The 21,133-nt window shown below is 35.5% G+C and overlaps 1 protein-coding gene across 1 annotated transcript in view; it reads right to left on the bottom strand.

The window, feature by feature from the left end:
• The window catches only part of LOC133087163 (serine/arginine-rich splicing factor 4-like), a 109,403-nt gene extending 88,722 nt beyond the window's left edge, over window positions 1-20,681 (bottom strand). The window contains 1 exon segment of the mRNA XM_061183948.1: window positions 20,447-20,681. Coding sequence (XP_061039931.1) covers window positions 20,447-20,681 — 235 coding nt within the window.
• Between the last annotated feature and the right edge of the window lie 452 nt (window positions 20,682-21,133).

The following is a 21,133-nucleotide window of genomic DNA, read 5'->3' on the forward strand; positions in this document are numbered from 1 at the left end:
TTTGGTAGAAGTCACCAGTGAAGCTATCAGGGACTATAGTTTTCTTTGTGGATATATTAATAATTTCCAGTTCCTTTTTAATAGATTACATGTGTAGTTGTGTTTTTTTTGGGTCAGTTTTAGTCGTTGTGTTTTCCAAGGAATATACTTAGTAAAATTGTCAAATCTATTGCCATCAAATAGTTTATAGTATTTCTCTATTATTTTTAATGTCCATAGGATCATTAGTGATATCCTCTTTATTCCAGTTGTTGGTAGTTTGTGTTTTCTCTCTTTTTCTTTTTATTAATCTTGTTGATGGTAAGATTTGTGAATATTATTAGTCTTTTCACATAATCAACCTTGGGCTTTTTTATTTTTCTCTGTTTTTAATTTTCTATTTCATTGATTTCTAATCTCATCCTTATCATATATTTTATTCTATTTAATTTAGATTTAATTTGATCTTCTGTTTTTTTAGCTCCTCAAAGTGGAAATACAGATCACTGTCAATAGACTACAGTTTCATCCTCACAAGTAGTGGCAAAGTGGAGATCACCAGTATCTGGGTCCTCCTTGGAATGAATGGGCCTTACAACTGTTATGGCGGTATCAATTTTGATAGCATAGGACTGGGCTAGATTAGGAAAGGACAATGTTAAGGTAAATAGAGTATTCAGCTGCTAAAAATTCCAGTTATGCTCAGAGAACAGAAGAAGATTCCTTCGGTTAGAGGAAAATTTATGAAGCAATTCTCTAAGAAGACAAACCCTATTAAACATTGAATATCTTTGATTTTTTTTTTGAAGACCTCTGATTTCAGAAACACCAATAGCTATCCAATAATATGAGAGCAAAATTGTAAGTTGTAGTTTGGAAATTTTTCTTAGGAATTAGAAACATATTTCTTGCCAGTGTTATTATAGTTGGTCTAGGAAATTGCTTAAGAACAAGTGTAGAGAATAGATCAAAAATATTTTGTAGTAGAAAAAGTAATAATAGTAATAGTAATAACATATTTAATTGAGTACTTACTACGCAACAGTGAAGAAATTCACATGAGTTTATATATTTGATATTCCCCAAAATCCTATGAATCAAATGAGATACAGAGAAAGTATGCACCTTGTCAAAGGTCACCAACAGGTAAAAGCATAGCTGAGAGTCGCTATCAGGCTCTCTGACTTCAAGACTCCTAAGCATTTCACCTCTCTCTAGGAGGTCGTACAGAATCTTGTTCATTAGTTGCTACAGAGGTATACATAAACTGGTGGGATTTGCCTAAAATTATGGTTCTGTATTCATCTTTTCTGATCCTTCCTATACTTCTGAAAGCTTAGATTTTACTGGTTTGGCAAAAAAATGTTAGGGACTGAAGGGTGTTCTTTGTTAATCAATACAGATCATACATACTGGAGTTCTGGAAAAAACTCACAGGTAGGATTCATTTTACAGGAATGCAGGTCCCAAGCTTTAAGTAAGCCAATAGCACAGTTACATATGATTATTGGAGCCCCTTTCCCGGCCTTCTAGTTTGAAAACAAATCTTGATAAGTAGAGTAGCTACTCAGAGACAATCTATGACTTTGAGTTGTGCATTTGCTCAAACTAAAGAATGAAGGAAAAAACACAAAGGAAAAGCTAGAACAGGGTGGGAGTAGGAGGATGAGAAGTAAATACAGTAAGTTGAATAAAAGATATTAAAAGCATCATCAAAAAAGGAGATAGGCTTGAACGAGATATAGAATTAAGAATTCAGAGTCAGAAGAATAGAGAAAACCATAGGAAAGAGAGGAGGACATATTAGGTCAAACATGAATGTGGATGGATGTTCATGAAGAATTAGAAAGGCAGAGAATTCTGACCTCTGGTGACTTTAATTTTTCTGTGTCATAATGCACAGTCTAGTCAGACTCATCTAAAGAGAAAGAGAAAGAAGAGGTAGACCCTGCTTTACCCTGAAAACAACTCTCTTTTTAATGTAATCTTCTACAAACCAATAAAATAGTACCATTCCATTCTCTACTGTCTTAATTTCTTGAATTTCTATTCGCTAAGATTCCAACTCTGCAGTCATGTTCTGTGATTGCTTCTTTCTTCAATCAAAAGCTATTAGGTGTCTAGAATATGTTCTGTGCTCAGACTCTGGTTCTGTAGAGATGACAAAACACAATCCTTGCTCCCTTTGAGCTAACAATACTTTGAAAGAGACAGACATGTAAATTATGAGACAACAATCCAATGAGTGCCATGAAAGCAATACAAAAACCAATTCCTAGTTTACTGGAGACTGGAAACATTTGATGAATAAATATTTAAAATTAACAGGAGATGAGATTAAAAAGAGCATCTGCTCAGAAATCAGGTATCCAAGAAAAGATTGGCAAGAAAGGAACCCAGCAAAGGAGGGGCGCAGCACTAGTAACTGGCTGCAGACATAAACAACCAGAGGGCCTGAACTGGTTTTCTTTACCTTCTCCACAAAAAGGCAACAACAACAATAAAAACAAATGGCAGGGTCGCCAACACATATATGAAAATTGCCAATAAAAAGCGATACATCAGACATATTAGGAAAGAAACTTTTCTTTGGAAATGAATCATGGACCCCTGTGATCACTGAAGCCTGTAATATAGCTTTAGAATATTCCAGCTACTTCTTATTCCATCCTATCAGATTTAGAAAAATGACAGGCTGAATGCTTAGTCTATCTGAGCTGTTTCAGAAATTAATTCCAAATATTAAACCAAAAACTGCTACAACATCTAAGGAAGTATACAAGCTTGCTAAGCCAGAATGGTGACAATAAAACTTGCAGTGATGCTACAGTGTTATAATCAATGTCTAATTGACTTACTAATTACAGAAAATATTCTGTCATATATTTTTCTATAGATCAAGAGCCTACTAAAATGTGTCAATTTGTTTTTGGACTAGGATTTATAGACAGACTAATTATTTGCTATAGGTTAAAAAGTTCAAAAGCTGCTTTAAAAATATATTTATATTTAGATACAGGTTCTCATTGGTAGAGTTACCCAGCTACCAAATTTCTAGATTTCTAATTTCTAAATTAAGTCTATATTTATATTCAACCAACATCACACAACTACTCACCCAATATGGTAGGCAATAAAATAATGAAGGATATGGATATATTACCAACTAAATTAATGAAAAATACCAAGATTTATTATAACTTGAATAGGTGAAAACAATGCTATTCTGTAATTTTAAAATATATACTGGAATATATAGACACATATACATATACCCACATACGTGGATAAATATATACTTACACTTTATTATTTTATTTGGGAAATAGGCTTTCTTTCATTTCAGGCCCAGTATACGGGGGTATGTTATTTTACAATCATATATATGATATAGTTTTCTTGATTTAGTAAAGAAGCATGATTTAAATTATTCCAAACAGATGAGAATCTATCTTATTTTAATATACATTCTAAACTTTTCTCTCTCAGTTACTTACTTCCATATTACGACATACACGCACCCATGCACACACACCTTTGATCTTTGCCTACAGAGAATAAGCAGCAGAATACAGTCTCAATTTGACCAACAGTAGTTAATTCAACAAAATAAATTATTACTGGGATAGAGTCTCCACCTTCTGGGAACTCCATCTCCCTGATACACCATTTACCACAAGAGAGCTTCCACAAGAATGTGAGATGATCCTACCCATTGCCTATAATTATTTGATCTAGGAATGGACACCTTACTGAATCTGAGACAGTCACAATCATCCCTGATAAATTGAAATTTGAAAGTAAGAAATATTATGGTAGGATGAATGATAGCTAAATCACATTAATGTCTGTCTTCTTGAGAGAAAGATCTCAAACTCCTTATACAGAGTCCATGAAAGAGGCCCTGTGGCTTGGTTTTCCAACTTCTCCTTGGAATATGGGGAGATCTTTTAAACAAGTATTCTTCCAACAATTTCCTTTTCTCTTAATGTTGCTAAACACTGCAACCAAATCAAATTTAAATAATAAAATTGGGCTTTGGTTTTTCCCATTATTTGGCACAATTCACACACAACCAACCTTATTGTTATCAAATTTCCACTTGTTATTAAATAAAAAATACAGCCATTTTTATCCTTTCTGTGCACAGTGAGGATGAACCATCCCTGGTCTCAAAACCTAAGCAAAGTTTCTTTTCTAGACTGAATAATGATAGTTCCTTTCCTTAATTATTTCACTTACCTGCAAGTTTCCTTTTCTTTTACTTACAAGGTCCATTTTAGTTGTGTTGTTTATCTGTCAACACCGACTCAGCATATTGCTATCCAAAATGTTCCAAAAGCATTTGTAAACCCATATCCAAGCCCAGTACATACAAGAAGCATAGCAAATTGTCAAAGAGTTCAATCCATGAATTCTGAGACATCTACTAATAGCAAACTTACCTTTCTTTAATTGATTCCAAAAGAGGTACAGCAGTGGATAGTCCCTAAAAATTAAAACATTAAAAAATAACGAAAACAAAAAACAGAAACAGGAGAAACAAATTTAGTTTCTGAACAAGCACCAGAACGGCAGCCCTTGAGGAAATACACCATTGTAATGGATGCTGTGATTTGCTGCTTGAATGCCCCTTAAGAAGGATTCATTCCACCTGCTGGGAATGCTGCCTGAAGACAATGCTCAGCTGTAAGTCATTTCAGGGAATTGTTCTTAGTTGAAGACAGCTGCATTGCTCAAGTTCCTATCCCCTTCCTGGAGAAGCCTATATCCAGTGACTAGTAGAAATCACAGTACAGATATCCAGCCCCCTCATGACCATAAGAGACAACTCTGAAGGGCCATCCCAGCTGCAGAGCTGCCCATGGACTTGAATGAAACCTTGTTGTGACTACACTGACACACAGCTTCTCCCACTGCCCAGTCTTGTTTCCATCCCTTTCCTCATAGGTACTAGTTCTGACTGTACTCCCTAATAAACTTCTGAACTCTGATCTCTGCTTCTAGGGAAACCAACCTGCAATAAATACCTAGAAGAAAGATTAGAAGAAAGAAATATATACACATTTAACAAATACATAATAATACATAAATACTAGCTACTTATTTTTTAGTTCTTATATGTATAATGTCCATCATACTAAATACTTTAATTGCTAATACTAAATGCTTTATATACTAATACTAAATACCTTACTTGAATTACTTTTGAGCTTTTGCATGTGTATTAACCTGCAGATAAGGAAACTTTAGGCAATTTGTTCAATATTGTTTAAATGGCAGAACTAAGAGTCAAAACCAAATAAGTCTAACTGAAAACCCACTCCCTTCATCACTTTTATATATACTGTCTCAAATATTAAATCAGAAGCTAGAATCTGCTTTTCAGAAATGAGAGTATAACTTTCATATTTCCTGTGGCAAAATTTTCCTTTCCTAAGTTGTTATCTGAAAGTCCAGAGTTGATTAGAATAACTCTATTCAACATGGAGCCAGTGCCAAGAAACACTTGTTAATGAGTTTTTATATTCTATTTAGTCCATTATTTGGGCTCTTCAGTACTTTGCTTGTTTTGCAGCACACAATTCAATGTGTTGAGTTATCATGTGTGGTAACTCTTCATAGAGTTAAAATCTTTAGAGAAGGAGAATATCATTTACAGAAGGCAGATAAGTAATTGACTAATGTTGGGAGAACAGATTAATCAAGTCAATCATTACATGGACAATTTGATGTTCACATAAAACTGAAAACACAAAATTTTCTTCTTGCTGTTTTCAGACATTATTCAAGCTAATTTTGAAACATCTTAAGACAAAATATATAAGGTTTATAAGTCTGGGTAATTTAACCAATATTTAATAAATAAAAATAAGCTTGAACTCAGATTGTTTTCCATGTTTCTTTGATATATCTTTTTCAACTAAAATATACTTAACTTATAGTATGTATCAGAAAGCCAAAGTGAACATAAATTTCCTCTTATTGGTCTTAGTACTTTTGGTTTTTTTTTTTGAAACAAATGTATATAAACATAGGCTTCCATTTAATACATAAAAGTTTAATACTACCTAAAACAATTGCTTGAAAAATTGCAAAATTATTATTACTCTTTAAAGAAATATTTAAACAACATTCCTTAACTAGCATTAGGAGTAATTTCTCACTTTTTGAGTACATTTTATTTAAACAAGGTCACTCCACATTGCAACAAATAGAAAAAATAAAATCACGATTTCAAGATATATAGTTTTTAGAGCTACAATCAGACAATTTTTTTTAATAATCAAATATTGGGCTATAGTGAATTTCTACCTTGAGTCTCATTCTTAGAGTAACTGGATAATAGATTTCATGCTTTATTAAAGTACCTTAGCAATTAGAAGGGAAGATATATTTAGTTCTTTTCATTTAGAAGGAAATGATATTTCATTACAGGTTATCGGTGTAGAGAAACTGTATTTGCAATATGATCAAATATATCATCTATCAAGCACAATCATCAAGCTATACAAGCCATGAAATTGGAGTAAATCTGTCTTATGAAATAGAAAAAAGAAATACAGAACTATTTTTATATATTACCTAGTCATACTGGCACATGTGCAATGTAGAGAAGATATTGTTAATTCTGGGTGTTTCTATATATTTCAGTGCACTTAATCTTCGTTCATCTTATCAAAGTATGTGAAGCTATGGTCACTGAGTCTACAAAAATTTACTAAGTTAACAATTTTGATTCAATGACAGAAATGCCTAGAAATTAGGTTGTCTTGAATGCACAATCTAGGTTAGTACATTAGAATACATATTATAATGAAGCATGCCAGCAATCTGTAAATAGGAGCATTTCTCCATATATCCAACTTAGATATGCACAGGGTTTGGGGGCAATCCAAGATAGAAAATTATGATTCAGTGCATTAACTATAAGAGATTAAATAACTCCCCCAGAATATCAGGGCTAATAAATATCAAAGTTTGTGTACCTTCCAAAAGGAGGGATTTGTGTTTGAGGTATTTAATTCATGCTAAAACAATTATTTTTAATTATAAGAAAATTCAGATTGTAGAGGAAGGCACAAGTGAACTGAATTCTTGTAAGAATTTGATCATTTCATTTGGGAAATCATGATCATCTACTTGGCTTAGAAAATCATTTGAGATAAATGATTTTCCAGGTGTCCAAGAACTTAGAAACATGGAAGTAAGCTTTAAACAAAGAATGAAAATGGCTTCCACAAAATTACTAGAATTTGTCAGTTGTGCAATCTTAGTAGGTCAAGTAAAGAAATGATTTAATGACCAGAAGTGTCCACTAAATCCATGGAAGCTACTGACCAAGCTACTACAAAACTAATATTTATTAATCCCTTTTTATGTGACAATTATAAAGTGCTTTATATGCATTATCACATTTAAAATCCTAATAACATTCTTAGGAGGTGTGTACTGTTCTATTATTATCATTATAGATGAGGTAACTAAAAGAAGAGAGTTGAAATGTAACAGGATTCAGAAATGGGTAAGTAAGCATTTACATTGCCCCATTCTGTTTCTAAAGAGGATGATTCCTTTGCTTCCTCAAGATACCTCACAGGATGCTTGACTCAGCTTGTTCTGCTGAGGTGAGTCTGAGTAGGAGATTTGGAGAAGTCAAGAGAAGAGAAAACTGTTTTCCATGAGATTGGAGAGACACAGACCAGACGAGTGGAAAAACTGGGAATTTAGAGGGTTCCAGAGAAGAGAGCTGCAGCCATTTGAAAAGGAACTGCATTGCGGAAAACTAAGAGTGCAGTCTTATCAAGAAGACAGTCATATTCTAACAGGATTTTCAGGATGGTTTGTGAAGTAACGTAGCTGATGTTTTCCCCCATATTTTAGGAAAGACAACGCTTTTCTTCAATTGCTTGAAGTAAGATAGAATCTTTGTTTTCATATTAATTAACTTGATGAGATTTGGTTTAAAGAGAATGCAGTTACACTCAAAAAGCCTGTCCATTTCCAGTTACATGAGGAAATTACCCAAATTCATACAACTGGTAAGTACTAGATCTGAAATTCCATTCCATGTCTAACTTGCAGTCTCTACCATCAAACTGCTCCCAATATCAGCTTTTTCTCCCAAGCTCATCTCTTTCCTCTAGAGAATAATATTCACTTTCTTTAAAGAAAAAAACTCTCCATGAGCTAAGCAGCTAAACAGCCACTGACACAGACAAACTCATGCTACATTCTGTAGTATTACAACATCCAGCCAATCATTTAAAATTACAGGTTTTAAATTACAGTTTCACTAGCTAGGGTGAAGCTTTTAAGATAGAAAATAGGGATCCCTAAAGATGTTAAAAATAAAATAAAATTAAAAAAATAAAGGCAAAATTTTACTGAATGTTAATACACATAAAAAAAAAATTGATGGTGATGAACACCTAATTTGTAATTGTGTAGAAATGAGCTATAATATACCAATCCGAAAAGAAGTTGAAGTGTCAAAATATACAACTATTTTTATATATACATAGTGAAAGTAACTGCTGAAGTTGAACACAATAGAATACTTCAGCTTTACGGTGTATGCTTTCTGACTTAAATTCCTTTCATCAATTTGATTTTAAACCTGTATGTGCTTTTGAAATTGACTTTGTAAATAAATTGTAAATATTTTAAATTGCATAAACATATGGTCAAAAATGATAATTTTTTATAGAAGGATGGAGGGGCCCCTAACAGGTTAACTTAGTTTAAAAATAAAATTTAACTGTTCAGAACACTCATAAAAAAAAAAAAAAAAAAGAAAATAGGGATCCCCTCTTGCCCTGAAGGGAAAGAAATTTCAATCTGGGTAGACAAAAAATATAATAGATAGCCAATAAATTTTAAGGTGAAAATAAAAGGATGTCAAATGAATGAATGTGGAAAAACTATACCAGGAGAGGCAAAAGGACTTTAGAAAACCATTAGGGAGTCAAAACCCAGGAGGAGGGTCTTAAGAATAACCAGGATTTTGCCATAGGAAGGATACTTTTAAGATATTAGAGGCACAGAGACACATATGTACCAAAAAAGACATTGTAAAAGTTGTAACATTTTTGAAGACTGATGATAAACTCAATTTCTCTTTCTTTGTTGATAAACTTATTTGAGTTCAAACACAAGATTCTGGATAATGTCATTTTATTTAGCCATCTTGCTTCCTTATAAATGGTTCCAGCATTCGAATAACTGTGACTATTTATCCAAATAATTTTTGTTTAACAGTGTGTATGGAGCTTCAGAGAAAGCCAAAATACTAGCAAATAATGTTTGTATTTGTTTTTAATCAAATAAAAGAATTTAGGAATAGATAATCTTAAGTAAGGATTACTAGTAATTTAATAATTCTATGAGATATTTTGTGAATTTTTAATCTTTTCAACATTTTGCATCTTGCATTCACCCTTATATTTCAAACAGAGATTTGTTTCATGAGAGATTTGTTTTATCCTCTTTATGTGAAACATTTTTCATTAATTACGGTCTGCAAACGAGTCATTCTGAAGTTGCATCAGAATTCTCAGACTATATTTTGTCTTCATTGCTGTGCTTAGGCTTGCTATAGTATTAAGGTCCTCAAATTAAGAGAACTTGAAATGTTACCTGCTAAAATCAATTTTCTTTAGAAGTAAGTCCCTTAAAGTTTCTATTAGTAGGAGTGGTGCCTCCTAATGCTAGTCTGTGCATGGCTGCTCTAACAGCCAGGGGTTACAAGATGATGCTTCACAGCACCTTGGCTTTGTCTGGTCCACCAAAATAAAAGTTTATGATCATACATTCTATTCACACTTAATCTCTCTTCTCAGTCAATTTAGTTACTTATCCATATATTTCAAAAAGAACTCTGCTTTTCATAAAACTTGCCCAGGCTTCTTTTCTCTAAAATGTATAATGCAACACTAGAAACATGTATCATTTTTTTCTCCCCCCTCCCCAATATCTACTGGTATCTAGTAAATTGTCTTGAAAAGGCAGGTATTCATGTTGATTTATTGTTCTTTCAGTTGCACAATATTTGTGATAACCACTCCCTATAGTTCTTTGAGAGCAAAAGGGAAATTGTGCCTCTATAGGTTCCTTTGGAACAATGACTCTCCAGTCAGATCATGATTTGCATTGAACTACCCAGACAGTAGCACAAGGAAAGTTTTCTCATCTCTGCGTCCAGAAAGATACGTTCCTTTTATCCTCCTGAAGTCAGTGGGTAAAATCAGTCAATACATCTTAGCACATGAACTATTAAGTACATTTTTCTTTGTCTATAGAAATCAATGGAACACACAAAACTGCTGTCTATTCTCCCCTGTTTGGAAAAAATGTAGAGTAGAGGCTTTTTTTAAAAAATGAAGCAAAACAAAACAGACCTTATTTGGATCAATTTGTTTCTTGCTACCACAAGTATAATAAGTACCATTTGTATAAGCCAAAATTAGATGAGGCTGTGGGCTGGGGGACGGTATGGATATTGGAGTTAGCAGGAATAACATGCTTTCAGTCTTTCAAAAATCCATCACATTCTTCTCAGTGAAGAATCAAACTGTATAGCTAAAGAACTTAGAAAAACTGAAGTCTAGCCCACCCTCAGGGGAAGGGAGGGGAATTAAGCTCTGCTTCCTAAATAGGGGAATACCTATATTTATTATATGGGATTATTCTACAAAGAAGATTATTCTCATCTCCATTTATATATTTATTTAGTCTTTTATTTACATTATCATGTATTCATCATCATATGTTTATGCATATATATGTTTTTTACTTTGGGTGAGAATCCATTGCTGTGCTATTTATTTATTATTTATTCTGTTGCTCAAATTGTTCCAGCTTTGGCCTTTGAGAGCTCTTTCAGTTTGGCTCCCTGTGTCCCTTTGACTTGCTCCCACCCTTCTGTGCTTTGAACACATCCTCAATTTCTGGTACTACAAGGTGTTTCAGGATCATTGTATGTTTCCCTTGCATGGCCCTAGAATTAAATTGAATTTTTAATTTCTTAAGTTAATTTGGTAGAGCTCTGTGCTCAATCTCCTCAGCAGTTGTGGTCTCCTATTTTCCTGACGTCACCTAGAGAAGCAGGGATTTTTGTCTCACTGAATCTTGAGTCAGACCATATATGTACCATTCCAAGCCTGACTCAATGTTCTTATAAACTCTAATATTACCTTATCATACCTAATCTCCCAGATCAAATATCTTCCGTCTTATGAAAGTCCTTTGATCTGTCAAGGTCCCAGAAAGAAACATATATCATAATCTGGTAATTTGAAGGTTTTGATAAAGGATAATTTACAAAGTGTGAGCAGAGTTTAATAAGAGATAATACACTATCCTAGGCCTGGTAAAAGCAGAAAGCTATCATCCCTTAAGTCTTTAAGGAACAGTGCAGGAAGTGGTTACCGAATCCTGGACAAAATAGCCATATATAAAAAGGCTCCTTAGAGAAAGGATGCAGCCAACCCAATGTAGCCAACCTGTTCTTCAGATTTCTGTCTCCTTCCATCTTCATATATCCTACTGGGAACTTCCATTGCTGAACTAAAGAGGAAGATGGAGGGAAAGGGAAGTAATTGAGGCAGTTTCCAGGGGCCCAAAGTGGGTAGAGAAGGGTGGAGAGTGGATAGGGCCATATGAAAGATATGCGGTATATTCTTCCAATAGCAAGTAAAAAAGGGAAACTTCTTTCCTATACCTATCTTCTAATACTCCATATCATCATCACTATTTACAGATACAACCTAGGATCAAGTTCAACACTGTATTACTGAAGAGTCCAGGACATTTTATGTGCCATGGGAACAGAATTCCAAATGGAAAAAAACAAAAACAAAAAAAACTGAAGGTAAATATATCAATGTATATATTATAGATACAGTGTAATGATAACAGCAAAATTAAGGGAAAATAATTATAGCCTAAATCCCTGATCACTAATTTTTATTTCATGTTGAGGACATGAGGTTTGTTCTCCTCCTTTTTAGACATAGGAGAAAGGTCATTTTTTTTTTTTTGGCCTATTTGTATATCTAGCAGATCTCAATTACAGTTTAATACTATGCCTCATTATGCATATTTGGTCTCTGATGCTTTAGGCCACTGGTATCTTAACATATAAATATTTCAGTTGGGGCTATAATAATTTTCTTTGGAATTGTGCCTCCAATTCAATTCACCACACCCTCTTATGTAACTCCAGTTTAACTAATAGTTGAATGTGATGAATAATTTTTACTGTTCTTTTGTCTCTTTGTATTCTGGGAAAAAAAAGAGCCCTTAACGTCTTAGATTGCTGAGAAAAATAGAGACTTTATGAAACACATACACATATTGGGTTGGATGTCTTTCTTCAGATGAGGAGAAGGGGGAAAGTTCCATTTCATTCTTTTTTATTCTTTATTGAGTATCCTAAACTTCAGACAAAGAAATTTTGAGCCTTGTCTGAGATATCATCACTACCAGCCTTCCTACTATGTCTTCCTAAAACCTTTTCCCTACCATTCTATTTTCTATCTTGTCTTTCTCAAAATGTCCCAAGCTTCACCAAACTTTCATTCTCTGCTGATGGCCTAACCTCACGCTTCATTCAAAAACCAAAAGCCATTTTACTGGTTTCTCAAGGAAGACACAAAGTAAAAGTAATCATAGGGTACCATTATGAACTGGAAACTTAGCTTTGTTGAATAGTATACTTGATTTTAAAGACAGAGGAGAGTGGAGCATTAATTGTTTGCTAAGGAGAACGATTCAATAGAGAGGTAAAGAGAGGATTATAGAAGGATTAAGTCCTTCTCTTACAAGTAGGGATTTGACTCTAGTAAGATTAGTGTTTTGAAAGAATGAGAAGCCTTCATTCAACAGAAACAGTTGGAAAATAAAGAGGGTGATGAAGCAGATGAGCTAGTTTTGTGCATTTTGGGTTTATAAGTTAAAGATGTGCCTTCTGATGGCCTCTATGCTAGCACAGTCGATGGTTACATATTTATTATTTTCTTACTTAACTTCAAACAGGTTTTGACAAAATAGGCTATTCCCAACTTCTTTATTCTTCTTTATTTATGTTTGCTGCATGTCTTTCCTTATACTACAGTCTCCAGTTCATCCCTCAATATCCATGGCTGGCTCATCTCACTTTCTATGGGTGCTGACTGTTCAAATGTTCCAAAGCTCTGGTCTGTTTCTTCTTATCTATATACATTCTCTACCCAGATTTTATCGGATCCCATGATTAATATTCAATTCCATGATTTTAATTACTCTCTCTATATAAATGATTCTAAAATTTACCTCCAATTTCTGATTTCTCCTGAAATCTCTGTAGGGAGAGAAATTAGAAAGGGAGGAAGAAAGAAAGAGAGAAAAGGTAGAAGAGAGCTACATTTTCCCTGCCTAATCTATCTAAATCAAGTATCTACACACTGATCTGACTGTATTATTTTCTCTCAGATAATGTTGTTTCTTTCATAGCATTTATCAAGTTTGCCTTAATAGTTATCACCTGTATCCTCAACTAAACTTCATCAACAGGGTCCAAGCACAGTGCTCACAACTATAGTCAAACATCCAGTACAATGCCTGGCAAGAGTAAATTGCTCAACCAATATTTCTAAATTAAAGTAATGAATATAACTGGGTTGGTGCTAAAGTAGTAGGCTACATAAGATGGGATGGATGGGTAGAAGAGAAGCATGTGTCCCAACAGACTTTGTTATTCTTAGGTTGCCTGTTTTCCCTGGGGAGGTTTGTCATGCTCTCCTTTGTCATAAGTCATATTCCCTGAAGGCCTAAAATTGTTACCACACATGATCTCTTTTACGTAGCTTATATAAATGAGGGGAAGTCTAGAAGGCTTGACCAGGCAAAAATTATACAATTGTATTGCCCTGTCTTTGTTAGCTAACACTGACTCTGTTTCAATTTTTTTTTTTTCTTGTATCATTTTACTCTTTTCCACTCCCTACCCTGGTCCTATACTTAATTACTTCATTTTTGGATTTCACAGGAGCTTTGTCTTTCTGCATCTTCTTTCTGATCTGTCCTATACATTGAACCTTAAAATATATTCTTAAATAATAATTTGCATCACATCATTCACACTTTTATCGAAACATTCAATGGTTCATCAAGACGCACACATAAATATTAATGTTTAAAACCCTTCATCCCTTTGCCTCAGTTTCACTTCACCTGTCCTCCCACAAATATCTGATATGTTAAATCTGCTGAACACATACTATTCTTCTGGTAACACACTGAAATCCCCGGCATACATACCATTGTTCAAATTTTACTTCTGGAAGGAATCCCTTTCTATCCAAACCTGTCTGTCACTGTCCTCCCACATTGTCAATTCCAATTATATACCAAAGGCACAACCTATCCAGTGGAGTCCAGCTCCTTTAAACCTTAAGGCCTGCCCCTCATTCACACAACCATCATTTTCTTTGTCTTTGTGTTAACCAGCCTGCTTGCTCTGAACTACCTCATATTCTGCTTTAACCAGTTCCTGATCTTCATGTCTTCTGACTTGGATTTTCACCTTGTCCTTTGAAACTTGTACTTGGTACTGCCCCTCTGGATTTGACCTTTTCCTGACTTATGCCACCGTGTTTCAGAATCTTTTTCTAACTATGCTACTTACCTACAACTGTCCTGAGTAAATATCCAAGTAGCCTACCCAACTCTGTGACTCTATATCTCAGGGTAAGCCCTCACAGGTAGAATCTTTGTCCATGAACCATCTCTAGACTCTGCAATCTTAGTCATCTTTGAATAGTCAATACATATCACAGTCTCTGACAATAGTCATTGAATGAATAGGTACACAAATAAATGAGTCTCTATGTTTAATTCAATTCTCTCCTTGTTTATTTCCTCATTTTACTTTGGTTTGCCTTTTCTGATAACACATACCATTGTCTGACTTTTTCTATATAAATCTGTGCTGCTGTCTTCCTTATCAGACCATAAGCCCCTGGACAGAGAGCAAGAAAGGAGAGCACTGGATCATTGGATTGTTTTCTTCGTATCATGACACAGTGCACTGCAATGTCAAAGACACACAAGAACAATTTGTATTGAATTCAATATTGAAATTTTCACAAAATGCCACATAGGGAATTAAATTTGCAAGATATGAATACGCTTGCCCTGATAGAACAGTTCATTCAATAATGATTTTAACAGGAAGTAAAACAAAGCCACTGGCTTTATATATTTAGTAGCTGATTTTGATTTTCATCAAGATGATTTATCATCTTTACTAGCCTGGGCCAAGACAACATAGTCTATTATCTGGGCTGTCACTGCTTCCACTCTTCCTCTAGTACTATCTCTTCTCCACAAACAGTACAGTGACAGATGGACTTTCAAAACCTATATGGCATCATGTTGTTGCCCTGCTCATATTCTTCCACTGACTCTCCAGCTCCCCCAGAAACATCCAAAATTCTTATCTGACATCATCTAACAAGTTCCACCACAGTAGCAGCTCTCTAAGCACAATGGCTCCCCTATTGTCCCTCAAATCTGCCAATCTGCTCATCTTGAATTTCCTTCTGAAACCCTCTGTGCTTGGCTTTCTCTCTTTCCAGAATGCTCTTTCCCCTGCAACTTCTTGGTTCAAATCCTCCCTTGATACAGGTTTCTGCTCACATTTTACATCAGAGGGGACTTCACTGACCACTCTATTTAAAGCAGGGTTCAAGAATTCCACTACCTCACTATTATTCTGTTTTATTTTTTCTTCATAGCAATTATCATCACCTGGAAAAATACATTATTTGTTTATTTTTTTATTATCTGCCTGATCCTACTTGAATTTAAGTTTCAGAAGCAGGGATTTCACTTTGCTTGCTGCTATTTCCTCAGTGACTATATTTCCTGCACTGTTTGACGCTAATGGTTTGCCTACTTAATAATCCTCCTACTATGGAAAGGTTAAACATTTCCCCTGCATATTCAGAAATATAATAGGTACTCAAATATTTGTTAAATATAAGAATAAATGGAAAATTAATGCAAGTTTGGACATAGCAGTCAATGATCATATCAAGAGTGTGGGTATATGAATTTCTGTAACATCATCATGCCTGCTCTTCCTTTTCTGTTTGCTTTTCTACATCATTGAATATTATGTCTGTCCATGTAAAGTTAATTTTGAACCATGCTATCCAACATGTAAGCACTAGAATCTAGAACCATGACATCTGAATACAATTAAGAACTTAAAATGTGGCTAGCACAAATGAAGATGTACTGTAAGTATAAAATACACAATAGATTTTAAAGACTTAGTATGGAAAAAATAATCCAAAATATCTCATTAATGAATTTTTATATTGATTACACATGGAAATACTAGTATTTTAAATATAATGGGTCAAATAAAATATATTATAAAATTAATTTTACTTATTTATTTTTACATTTCTTAATGTAGCTACCAGGAAATTTTAAATGATAAACGTGTCTATATTTGTTATATCTCCCTTGGATGACACTGATGCAGAACCTTTGGACAGAATCAATCTCCTAGAGTCAAAATCCCTTGTTAGGTTAGGTATTACAGCATAGTTGCATTAAAAATGATAATTTTTTAAAAATTTATTAAACCACTAACTTAAAAGAAACCTACCTCAATATCACAGAATGTTTGTCTCTACTAATGATCTGGAATTTTTATCTTATCAAACAATGAAAATTATCTCAACATTTTATGCTTTCATAATTTTTCATTTTTCCATATTTCTGAGCCTTTGCTGCTAAAACACTCAAAATAAAATTTAACTCTCAAGAGTTAACTTTCTGATATCATCACATCTCTCTATTTCTTTTTGAGATTTGTAAGTATCTTTTCATAATTTTTAATATTTTATGTATATAGGGAAGTCATCTCTGCATCTATTTCTTTTAGAAAATAAGTAGAAACTGTAATTTATTAGTAATTAATTTCAATAATTATAATTATTGCCACTATACACACCATACATTGAGAATATATTATGTTATATATATTTAATAAATATCTCTCATTTAATTACTAGAATGAACCCTCTGAAATACTCATGGGAGAAGAAACTGAGGCCTTGGGAAGTTGAATACATCTCAGCACACTTGTGGTAAGATACAGATTGCATAGATGGTAAATCACTATCCTTAGCAGAGACAGCCCTATAATTACAATGCCAACCTTAGGCTATATTGTTAGGATTCAACTGGATCCAAAATTTCAAAACCGACATAAAAATCTGGGTGTTATACTTTGAATGCCTTCTATTGTTGCTTAATTTGCTAATAACTATTAGAGGGATTTTCATGTGTTTACTGTGGGGAGCCTCTCAGAGATTTTTACCTTAACGGGAACAGTTTAAAATAGTTCCCTATTCAATGCTCTCATCACCTCAGTTACCTCCTACACCCAAAAACTGCAGAGGAAATCACAGAGTTCCTGTGACATCTTGACATTCTCAGGCAAAGGCACATTTGGAGCCCCAAGTATTAGTATTATATGGCATTTACACAATCAGACATACAATTTAAAACTCACTCTTAAAGTGAAACCAAGTCCTGATAAGAGAGTGGGTTTACCAGACTGCCTTACCAATAAGTCTTGGCATGTCACGTTAAGTGAACCTCCCAAGGGAGATGAACAATACTTTATATTTATATTACACCTTTCATACAGAAGGATCTCCAAATGCCTTATGTACAGAGATCACTTGCTCACAGCTGAAGGCAGGCACCTGTGGGATCCAATATGACAGCCATTCCACAGCACAACTGCATTTAGGAAGGGAGGTGGAAAAATAACTTCTCAAGAGAGAAAGGCAGGAAGAATTTTATGTAGGAAGAAGGTAATTACACCATTGGAATTTAGCCAAGATGTGTATGTTCATACTACTCTTTTTACTGATCCCTGGGTCTGGTTAGATAGGTCAAAAACCTCTCATGCAAGGGTGGTGACTTCTTTGGGGCTCCATATGTGGTCTCTATTTGCTTAGCCAGTGTCAATGTTAATAAAATAATATGCAAATAAAATGCATCCTGCAATCTTGTCCTTATTATGCTGCCCGAGGTCTGAACATTGCATAACAAGTAAATGCTATTCCTGTCCTTTGTTCCAGAATTGACCACTTATTTGAAATTATCACTTTGGTGCTAATAAAAGGCCTGTTATAGCAACCCTGGGTTTCCTTAACGGCCATCCAGAGAGGTCCATGTCAGGGGTAAAACTGCTTTGTAAATAATCAGCACTCAGTCCAAGGGGCACAGATGCAAGCCAGTTCTGAGTCATTTTAAATAACCTGTTTGCACAGTTAACTTCCCTCCTACTGTGGAAAGGATACACATTTTCCACTGTAATTTTGGATTTCTTTTTATTTCCTCACTTCTTTCTCATGGAAAAAATAGTTTTTGATGAAGCACGAAAGTAAAGAAAAAGAGCTCCGTTATTGATCAACATTGTTGATTGTAGAATAGAGAAGTATATTTCATAGACTGTATCTGAGGTGTTTTTTGTTTGGTTGGTTTTTTTTGTTTGTTTTAAAATTAATTAATTAACTTATTTTTGGCTGTGTTGGGTCTTCGCTTCTGTGCGAGGGCTTTCTCTAGTTGCGGCAAGCGGGGGCCACTCCTCATCGCAGTGCGCGGGCCTCTCACTATCGCGGCCTCTCTTGTTGTGGAGCACAGGCTCCAGACGCGCAGGCTCAGTAGTTGTGGCTCATGGGCCTAGTCGCTCCGCGGCATGTGGGATCCTCCCAGACCAGGGCTCGAACCCGTGTTCTCTGCATTGGCAGGCAGACTCTCAACCACTGCACCACCAGGGAAGCCCCTATTTGAGGTGTTTTTAATTGATTGATACGTTATTTTCTCAAGCACAAAGGAGAACTCTGGGAAAGTTCAGCCCTGTCTTTCGGAAGCTGTGTTGAACTGTTCTGTCTTAGACTAGTTGAAAAGCACAGTGGAAGTGTTTTCCTTCAAAATACTTGCATTTAGCTTTTCCTAAAAATGTTTTTAAACACATGCCAAGGTCCCCTTCAATTAATCAGATTATTACAAAAAGCAATGAATAATTGCAAAGCAGAGGTTTGAATGCTGAAGCTTAATATTTACAGAGGGCAAAAATACACATACACATACATACTATTACACACAAACACACACACATACACACAGAATGATATCCAGCCTCAAAACACATACTATCTGAGTTTTCTCGATAAGGTCATCCCTCAAATTTCCAAACTGACTTCAGCTGCTGTAACTTAAGTCATTTTCCCCTTTTCACTGAATATCATCAGTGGCAAAGGAAAGATCAAAATCTTTGGTTTTACTTACAAGCCTGCATTATGCCTGATCATAAATAATGCATATGTGCGCAAGTATGTGTGTTTCTGTGTGGACGTATGTTTGTGACATTAAAGGATCCATTTACATTTATTTTTATAATCTTGGTTTTGTTAACACATTCTCAACTGTCTTTTCCATGTATGCTTTCTTTTTCAGTCTCACTGGGAACATCCAGATCATTACACACACACACACACACACACACACATCATCTTATTTGGGACCTTCTGTGCCTCCTGCATCTGGATATCTATTTTCTTCTTCAGGTTTGAGAAGTTTTCAGCCATTTCACTACATACATTTTCAATCCCCGTCTCTCTCTCTTCCTTGTCTGGGACATCTATAATGTGAATGTTGTTACACTTGATGTTTTCCCACAGATCCCTTAAACTGTTATCTTATTTTTTGTTTTCCTTTTTGCTGCTCTTATTTGGAAGATTTCCATTATTCTATCTTCCAGATCACTTATGCATTCTTCTGTCACCTAGTCTGCTATTTATTCCTTCTAGTGTGTTTTTCATTTTAGTAGTTGTATTCTTCATTTCTGACTGGTTCTTTTTCGTATTCTCTAGTTCCTTATTAAAATTCTCACTGTGTTCATATATTCTTTCCTTTAATTCAGTTAGCATTTTTACTACTAATGCTTTGAATTATTTATCTGGTAAATTGTTTATTTCTGTTTCATTAGTTGTTGTTGCAGGAGTTTTCTCTTGCTCTTTCAGTTGAGACAAATTTCTCTGCCTTTATATAATAAGGTGGAACAGTTACCTACTGCAGTCTAGAAGGGGTATCCTTATGTGGGGTGTCACTATACAGTCTGCTGTGCCCAGTGGCTTTGGAGGGAGAACTGGATTTGGTGTGAATACAAAACAGGTTTTCCTCAGGGTATTCCGGTTACTATCACCTTGGTAGGAGGTGGGGATGGAGATGGAGGGTCTAGGGCCAGAGACAATTTTCAGCCAGAGCTTGTACTGTGCTCAGTGGCTGTCATCACCCTATTGGGGGGTGGGGTCAGGTCCCAAGTTGCTGGTGCAGAAGCCCTGAAGTTTGGGTCTGAGCCAACTCAGCTCCCTTCGAGTGTGAGCTCTACCCCCTTCCCAACACTGACACCCTTGCTCCAGAGGGGAGCAGCACTGGAGCAAGAGGGGCCAGTGCAGGCATTTGGCAAAGTCTGGAGCACAAGCTGTGGCAGTCTGGCCGTGATCAGAGATCTGAACTGGCTCTGATGCACCATCCATGTCAGCACCGGCAATGGCTGCCCCTTCCCTGCTCAGATACTGCTTCAGGTGTGAGCCCCTCCTTGTCTCAGAGCTGAAGGCTTTCATCTGTCATGGCAGCTCTTGCTTGACCATAAAGCTGTGACATGGGCAAGCAGGGCTGGAGTGTTCCCTCAGCTCAGGCTGGGGTGCACACTGGGGTGGCTGTGGGAAACCAGTCAGCCAAGAATGCTCTCTCAATTCACATTCTCTGCCCTGCCTCAGGAGCAAGAAAGTATTCGTGCACTCTTCATGGAAGGTTCCCAGGCATCCCACAGCCCTTCTGTTAGTCCCACCCCCACTTCAACCAGCCAAGGGGTCTTGTCTTCCCTTTGTTGGACCCCAGGGCTGGGGCACTCAATACATGGCTCGAACCACTCACTCTCCAGGGAGGATCTCTGCCATGTCATCTCCCTTTTCTTCTGAATCCCCACCCAGGAGCACAGGTTGAACCTGACTGCTTTTCTTCCCTTCGTCCCTGATTCCATGTGGATCTTTCTTACAGCCTTGATTGCACAGGA

This window comes from Eubalaena glacialis, chromosome 3 (assembly GCF_028564815.1).
Source record: "Eubalaena glacialis isolate mEubGla1 chromosome 3, mEubGla1.1.hap2.+ XY, whole genome shotgun sequence".
Taxonomy (NCBI): Eukaryota; Metazoa; Chordata; class Mammalia; order Artiodactyla; family Balaenidae; genus Eubalaena; species Eubalaena glacialis.